At 48.4% G+C, this 7458-nt stretch overlaps 3 protein-coding genes across 3 annotated transcripts in view; 2 read left to right on the forward strand and 1 right to left on the reverse strand.

Moving 5' to 3' along the window:
- MAD2L2 (MAD2 mitotic arrest deficient-like 2 (yeast)) overlaps nucleotides 1-1178 on the forward strand; it is a 4055-nt gene extending 2877 nt beyond the window's left edge. Inside the window, exons 7-8 of the mRNA XM_010005131.1 lie at nucleotides 382-474; nucleotides 770-1178. Of these exons, the coding sequence (XP_010003433.1) occupies nucleotides 382-474; nucleotides 770-811 (135 nt within the window). The 3' untranslated portion in view covers nucleotides 812-1178. The remainder of the gene's footprint in view (nucleotides 1-381; nucleotides 475-769) is intronic.
- Nucleotides 1179-2256: 1078 nt separating this feature from the next.
- Nucleotides 2257-5568, reverse strand: LOC104395534 (F-box only protein 6-like). The gene is given in 6 exon segments (XM_010005241.1): nucleotides 2257-2263; nucleotides 2477-2622; nucleotides 3298-3433; nucleotides 3760-3855; nucleotides 4556-4682; nucleotides 5307-5568. Coding segments are annotated over 6 exon segments (771 nt in total). The 5' UTR covers nucleotides 5566-5568.
- A 1777-nt stretch (nucleotides 5569-7345) lies between these two features.
- FBXO2 (F-box protein 2) overlaps nucleotides 7346-7458 on the forward strand; it is a 2819-nt gene continuing 2706 nt past the window's right edge. Inside the window, exon 1 of the mRNA XM_010005132.1 lies at nucleotides 7346-7458. Within this exon, the coding sequence (XP_010003434.1) occupies nucleotides 7346-7458 (113 nt within the window).

Raw genomic sequence — 7458 nt, forward strand, 5'->3', positions numbered from 1 at the left:
GGAAAGATTTTTTTAAGAATCTTTTCTTTCCCTGAGTCAAGTTCTATTGGGTGTCCTAAGGCATAATAAATAAAGCATTAAATTTAATAAATGCTAGTGTAATTAATAGAACACAATGGCTCAGGACAGCTAGGAGTGCATCTTTTAAAGAAATGAGATGTCACCTTTGGGATCAGTAGGCTAATATTATATTTGATGCTGTAACTGAAGATAATTCTGCCAAGTCTCAGGCCAAGTCTGCAAGTGTTAAGTTTTGCCACTAGGTTTGACTTGCCTGTTTCTTCTGCAGCCACTAGGTCTCATTCAGTTAACACTGACCTAGTGCTGACAGCTCACCATGCAGCCCCCTGCCAATCATCCACCCTGTGTTCCTGCCCCCAGGACTTCCCGTGGATCCTCGCTGATGAACAAGACGTGCACATGCACGACCCACGGCTCATTCCCCTGAAAACCATGACATCTGACCTGCTGAAGGTGAGCAGAGCATCCTGGCCCACGAGGTGGCTGGAACTGCACACAGTTCCAAACCTTGTCTACTCTGATGCCAGCTCTGCAGTTTTCTGGAGGGTAACAATTTCAATACTGCTGAGCAGCAGCTTAATCTTCAGCTGCCTGTGCCAGGAATCAAAAAAGGGCCAGACTCCTTATAATAAAACAGGAAACCTGGCTATGGGGGAAGGTACAAACTGCCTATTTAGTCTGTTGCAGACTTTTTTCCATTCACCTACCTGCATATCAGAGGGAACTGAGGCTTGTTTTTCTCCTCCAGATGCAGCTGTATGTAGAAGAGCGAGCCCACAAAGGCACCTGATTTCCAATCTTCCTTGCCTTCAAGCCTCATCTGATCTTCCAGTGGAACAGGATCTCTCACAAACCACACCTTGATAACCATCTCTTCAGCGGGGTGAATGTAGAGCAGCTGCTGCCTCTTGATTTCAAGTGCTCTTACCACTGTACATAGAACTGACTTGGAATGTGGAGCCAGAGCCTGTTCCCACGTACACTCGTGTGTGAGAGTGAGTATAGGTTTTGTCGCAGTGAATCCCTGGGAGCAGGATACAGGCAACTGCAGAATGCAGTCAGTGCTTTGTACCAATCCAGTTCTCACCTCAATAGGACATCTCCATTGCACACTGGCTGTGATATTGAGCCATCTGTCATATGCTCCACTAGAGCAATGGACTCATAGTAAGGGTGAGTGAGGCCTTACGTAGCGTCTGTCCACTGTGACTGTCCCAAGTAGTCTTCAATAAATACTGAGTTTTACCCCAGTTGAACTAAGCTGAGTTTTGTCCAAACCCTCAGAGCTTGTACCACTTTTCCATACCTTTTATGTCACATACACTTCTATGACAGCCTATACACCCTTGGTCTCCCCTTCCCATGGGAAAGCTTTCACTCACACGTGGCATTAACAAGATGGAATTTGTCTGCCCAGCAAGGACATTTGCCAGCTGTTCTACTCTTTTAACAGACAAGGGAAATACTGTTAATCCTACAGGTGTCAGAGGGGGTGGAAGGCCTCAGTGTTGGCTCTGTGCACACGGGGGGAGCAGACACAGCTCACAGTACTTGAGCTGTGCTTGTTGGCCAGTTTGGTAAGACAGCCAAGATAGAACCTGTTGCTTCCTTCAGGTGAACAGCTCAAGAACACGGCAGAGTGAGGCTGTGCACTGCTTTAACATTTTATGTAGGTTAGACTGTTCAGTACAAACCAGTATAATACTTTTACTACCAGTACAATGCTTGTCCTACCATACTTGGGTAGAACAAAGGAGTATGGAAACAGCCCATCACAATCAAAAGGCACTTAGGTTGTAAAGCAGCCACCTTATGGGGTTTCTCATCTCTTTCTCTAGCTGTTTGTTCAGCAGTGATAGGCTGGCTATGGACAGGAAGGCAGACACCATTTTGATCATACAAACAATAAGGAAATAAGTACCAGTGACACAGCTTTTATGAAGGAGGGCTGACAGCTTCCTTATGCTATGAAAGGTCTGGTGTGAAAGCTACATGTGTTTATACACAACTATGTGAAACAGGAACTACCATATAAAAAGAGTCTCTGTAGCACAGTCCTTGAGAACAGCACTGATAATCTGAAATTAAACAGTTTAGCCTTATCTTTCTTAAGTTCCATAAACAAACAAGAATTTCTATTTAAGACTTGGTATTTGGCTCTAGCACAAGGACATATTAACTAAAAAAGACAGGTGTCATATTTAATTGTCCTAGTCTTCTTCCCATGGAAGGGCACTAGTAACTGCAGTAACATCCATAGTACAAGAGGGTGAAAACTGAAGGCAAAAGTCCTTCCAAAGGGCTGGGCCTGCAGAAGTTCTGCTGTGACTGCTTGTATTTGAGATCAGCTGTGCAAGAAAAAGCCAGGACACTCATCCAAGGAGTATAGACAAGTAAGTGCACCTGAGGCCACCTCGTTACAATCCTGAGGTAAAAGCAAACACAGATATTGTGCCTTCATAATGTCTGGGGGCCAATGGTGATGCTGCTGTTTGTTACTCTGACCCCATACCATCCTGCCCAGAACTGGGTGTCTTGGCCTCCGTGCTGAAACCAGATGTAACGAACTCCAGGTGGGTAATTCTGGAAGGTGTGAGACATCTGAAGGGAAAGAAGAAAATTCCTCTTCATTTGCCTACATAAGCCAGCACTGACCTAGAAGCTCAGACAACTACAGTATGTGAGTCTCCATCTCGGGAATAGTTCATTTTCTGATGTCTTTCATGGAAAGTGCATCATGCCCCTTTTTCCTCATGGGAAAAAGCCTCCCTTATTCAGCCTGAAATCCTCTCCAAGTCAAACATAACATTAAGCTTGACTCTTAGGCACGTTAGCAGCAACATCATGGGGAATCTATAGCAAATCAAACCAGTTACACCTGTTCAACAGTTTCAGAACAGTAATGTCTGCAATAAATTTCTATCCATGCAGGAGTTTTAAAAACAAACTTTTCGATCCCATAGAAACATAAACTGTGCTCTTGTAACTTAGTTCTTAGACAAAAGGTCACATAACAGCCAGAAGCAATTAAAGAGATTGAATTAAAATAACAGACACCTGGGGAAACCTCTTTAGAAAACCTACAAACCAAACCTAGCCCTTTCCTGGCACTACTGCTTCTTCAGCATGGTCAACAGCAAGGACTTGCTTACCTTTTTTATTGAGGAGAGGAGGCCAAAGAGCAGAGAAAAAAGGTCCACTTGGGACTCTTGACCCAAGTGCAAGATTCAAGTGTCACCACAATGGTGTAAAACTGCCCACAGGGCTGCTGCTCACCTCTCTCCACAATGCATCACTCCACTGCTCTATAACCACTGGCTCGGGGTGGAATTCCTCCAGGACCAGGTAGTCCTCAGAGAGCAGCCTCACCGTGAGCTCGTAGCGACAGCCGCAGTCGTAGCGGGCAGCGTACCTGGGGAGGAACAGGAGCAGGGCTGCATGAACAGCACTCTCTGCTCTTCATAGTGTTCAAAACCAGTCTCCAGGGGAATTCCTGTCTGCAGAGGAAAAGGAATGTCCTTCCCATAGCTATAAAGAAGTTCTAAACCTTCCAGCTATCCTGCTCTTCACAGGATTGCCATCTTCTTACAGCCCACTGAATAAACTTAGTTTATGCTTTACTCAAAAGCTACAACTCCCAAAGGATAAATAACTAATTTTATAGTATGAAAAGCTCCAGAGGCCTAGCTTAGCTCTGGGCCAATGCCAGAAATTCTAGTTTTCAGTGCATACACCTACCAGTCCTTTACAACAATTTCAGGCCGTTTCTCATCCATCAGCTGATTCCAGTATCCTTCTTTCTGCAGACTAATGAGTTGAGACTTGTAACATGGCCTGCAACAGCAACAGAAATGTTCACAGCTTCACAAAACACATCTCTTTCCTCAACATCTACCCTTTCCCTGACAACTTTCCACTCTCCAAAAGCCTACCCAGCCCCTGAGGGCCCTCAAGGCTGCCATGGCTGAAACATGCCTTTTCCACAGCCAGAGCTAGATAAGAAAGTGAGCTGATTAGCTTCAACCCCCAGATAAGAGGAACAGTTATCTAGAAGCTGGATTAAGAGGGGTCCCTATACTTGTGTGGCATATATTGGTAGCAGGAAACTACAGCTCAATGGATGTAAAAGCTGCTAATCTTCCTCTGCTGACAGATTTTATTGCAGCATGACAAACACACTCTTCACTCTTTGACCTTGTCAGGTAAATGCATCTGACTGTCTTGCCAAACCTCAGCCTTTGCCCACCACCTTTGGTAGAAGAGAAGCAGGGATCCCATGTGGATTGTCATAACTATCAAAGAATTGCAGGAAATTCATGATAGGGACAGAGAAGTTTAGCACATGCTGTGGTTAGTTCTCTCAGCAGCACACCTGTCTCTTTAGACAAACTAGTGTAAAAGGTTAATTAAATGACTTCCTTTTCCCACACAAAGTTCAGGGACCTGCCTCAAGCCTTCTGGGCCCTAGTGCCTTTGCAGACAGACAGGAGGACACAGCTCTCCCAGCTCCAGATCACTGGCATGCAGCTCTTACCCAAATGAAGTGACAAAGTATTTCTGTACTTTGGGGTCTGGCATCCCTGTTCCATGATCTCCAGGCAGATCCTCAATCTTCCATTCATCTCCATCATTTTTATCAAGTTTCCAGTGCTGAAAGTTCTCTGAAATCAAAGAATCAAAGGAATCAAAGATGAGTGTTAGGACCTCACTTCAGGTTCCAGCAGCATCTCTGCTTTTGTTAAAGAATCAGCTACAGAAGAATATTGGGAACCTACTTAGATGAGTGTTCAGATACACTGCATTTTTCCTACAGCTGAAAGTGACTCCTGGGGGTGCTGCCACTGCTTCTAATGTGGCTGTCAGCAGCTAGGACAATAGGTAGCAACTTCCTGGCCACATCAAAAACTCATGTAGTTACATTACTCAAGTCTTTGAAAACAAAAACTCCCGGGCTGCCTGAATATTTCATCCTGAAACCTGATGCTTTCATCACCATATTGTACTGGCTGTGCAAATTAACTATCACTGTCTGCAGTGCTGGGGCCTTTGGGACTCCACAGATTTTTCTGGTTGCAACCACAAATGTGTATTTATCAATACTTTATCCACGGTAGTTTTACTGCACAGGTTTGCCTGGGGATGTGAGCCAGCAGATCCATCCATGGCGGATCTGACTCAGCTGGGCAGTCCCACCCCACCAGCAGTACTTGGCTAACACAGGACATTGTCTCATTCTGCCTGTCAGGAAACTGTGGTAGCCCTCTACTACGAATAATTAAACTAACCTTCAGCGCAGGGGTTTTTGATTAAGTTTCTCTTCAAGTGGCAGAGCATGTAGAAGATCTTCCAGTCAGAGACGCTTCTGTCCAAATTCTGGATATAGAAGCCCTCGCGCTGGCACTTGCGCTTCCAGAGGGTGGTGAGATCCACCACGTACCGCCACTGCCGGCAGACCAGCCTGCAGGCGTGGATCAGGTCCCGGGCCGGCAGCAGCGAGAGCAGCTCCACCAGGACATCTTCAGGGAGGTCGCAAATGGTTGTCATCGCTGAGCGGCAGCTTCGGTGACGGGCTGGAGAGACACGCGATGGAAACCCCCCTGGCATCGACAGCACTGAGCTTCGGGAAAGAAACAAGAGTTGTCACTAGTTATTAACAGAACCCCGCGACAACTCCCCGGCCCCAGGCTGCCCCCGGGGAACCCCCAGGGCACCCCCGCCCGCCCCACCTGGCTCCACCCGCCGCGCCCTCCGGACACGGATGTGCGACCGCGGCTCTTCCGCAGCGGGCGGAGCGCGGGGCGGGCGGTGGGAGGAGCGGGGCCAGGGCCTCCCCGCAGCCCTTTATGAGGGTGCCCGGGCGGTCCTTCCCGTCCCCGACCAGCTATAGTGCCGTGGGTGCCCGCACAGCAGGTAGGAGCGCTCGGCCCCTCCACATGGGGCCAGCCGAGGCGGGAGGGGGCGGGGACGGGCTGTGGGCAGCGCTGCGGGGGCACCGAGCTGGAACCCTGGGGGTTTCTGGCCGGCTCTGTGCTGGGCAGCGCGGGGGGAAGGCGGGGAGGAAGGGGGGTGAGGGTCGGGGCAGATGGGGAAGCAGAGCAAGGAGAGCGGTGATGCTCCAGCACCAGGCAGAGAGCGAGTGAGGCATGAGGAATTCTTGCAGGAGATGAAACCTGTGGTTGAGGGTTGGAAAAGGGGGAGCGGGGAAATGGGAAATCTCCCGATGCTATCGCCATAAAAGCCAGGGACTTGTAGATGACAGTTTCCTCCTGCAGTGTGCGGTGCAGATCGAGGACACGACAGCTCTGCAGCTGGAGCATCTAGATGTAGGATACTGTCCCTGTGACTCCCCGGTTCTTTCCTCCCGGCCTGATGAGGCACTGCCGTATGACATCAAGCAGCATGTCAGGATATTTCCCCTGCTTTGTTCCTAGTGCTCTCCTGGCCCTAACGACTCACTCCAGAGGAATTTGGCTGCAATTACGCAGTTTGCTGCAGTCTCGGCAGCGTCCCAGCATCAGGGCTGTGCTGAGATAAAAGCAGAGTCACGGTGCATCCGACACTGGTGACCTGGGCACTGAATCTGCATGTTCATCATTCCTTATTCCTGCAGCTCCTGGCCCTGGACCTCAGGGCACCAGAGAGATGTTGGGAGGCTGAGTGCAGAATTAACACATGGAGTTAAAGCACACATTTCTGACTTGGGTTGTAAGCCCAAGAGACTCTCAACAGAGTTATTTTCAGTCTTGCTCAGACCTGTACTTTACACAGACTCATGACGAAGGAGATTAAGTGCCAGGCCCTTGAGGAAGGCCTCTCAGATATAGAACAAACCACTGCAAATGTGGTTGGCAGGATGCTCACCATGGATATGTAGGTACTGCTCTGCAGTGTTTGTTATTAGGGATGTTCTTGAAGGCAGAACTAACAGCCAGATGCCTCCTGCAGAGGAGGTCTTTATGAAGAAGCTGTTTTTTGCAGCAGCAGGGATTTCCAGAAGGACTGATTCCAGTCTGGGCAACTGAAAACCTGTCATAGTTGCAGATGTCAATGACTTGCATTTTGTGGATTAATTTACCTTCACTTCAAACAAAATATTAATCTGCTCACATGCTTCAGGGTATTAATATGTCAGGAGGTCTTGAGGTTAGGAGGCAACCTACACCCCCAAAATGATACTTTCAGATAAGATGCTTATTTTCCCTCCTTCCTAATGCATCACTGTTTGACACGACTGAGGGTGGGAGACCCCATGTCTAAAGGACCACCATGTCACCACTCCTTTCCCCATTCTTCCTCAGCAAGCTCCATCCAGCCTGGCCCAAGGATGGAGTCACTCCCTGAAGCAGTCCTGATCAGAATCCTGGCTTCCATCCCTGCGGTGGAGCTGGTGCTGGCGTGTCGCCTGGTCTGCTGCCACTGGAGGAACCTGGTCGATGG

Source organism: Chaetura pelagica, unplaced genomic scaffold (assembly GCF_000747805.2).
Source record: "Chaetura pelagica isolate M959 unplaced genomic scaffold, ChaPel_1.0 scaffold159, whole genome shotgun sequence".
Lineage (NCBI taxonomy): Eukaryota > Metazoa > Chordata > Aves > Apodiformes > Apodidae > Chaetura > Chaetura pelagica.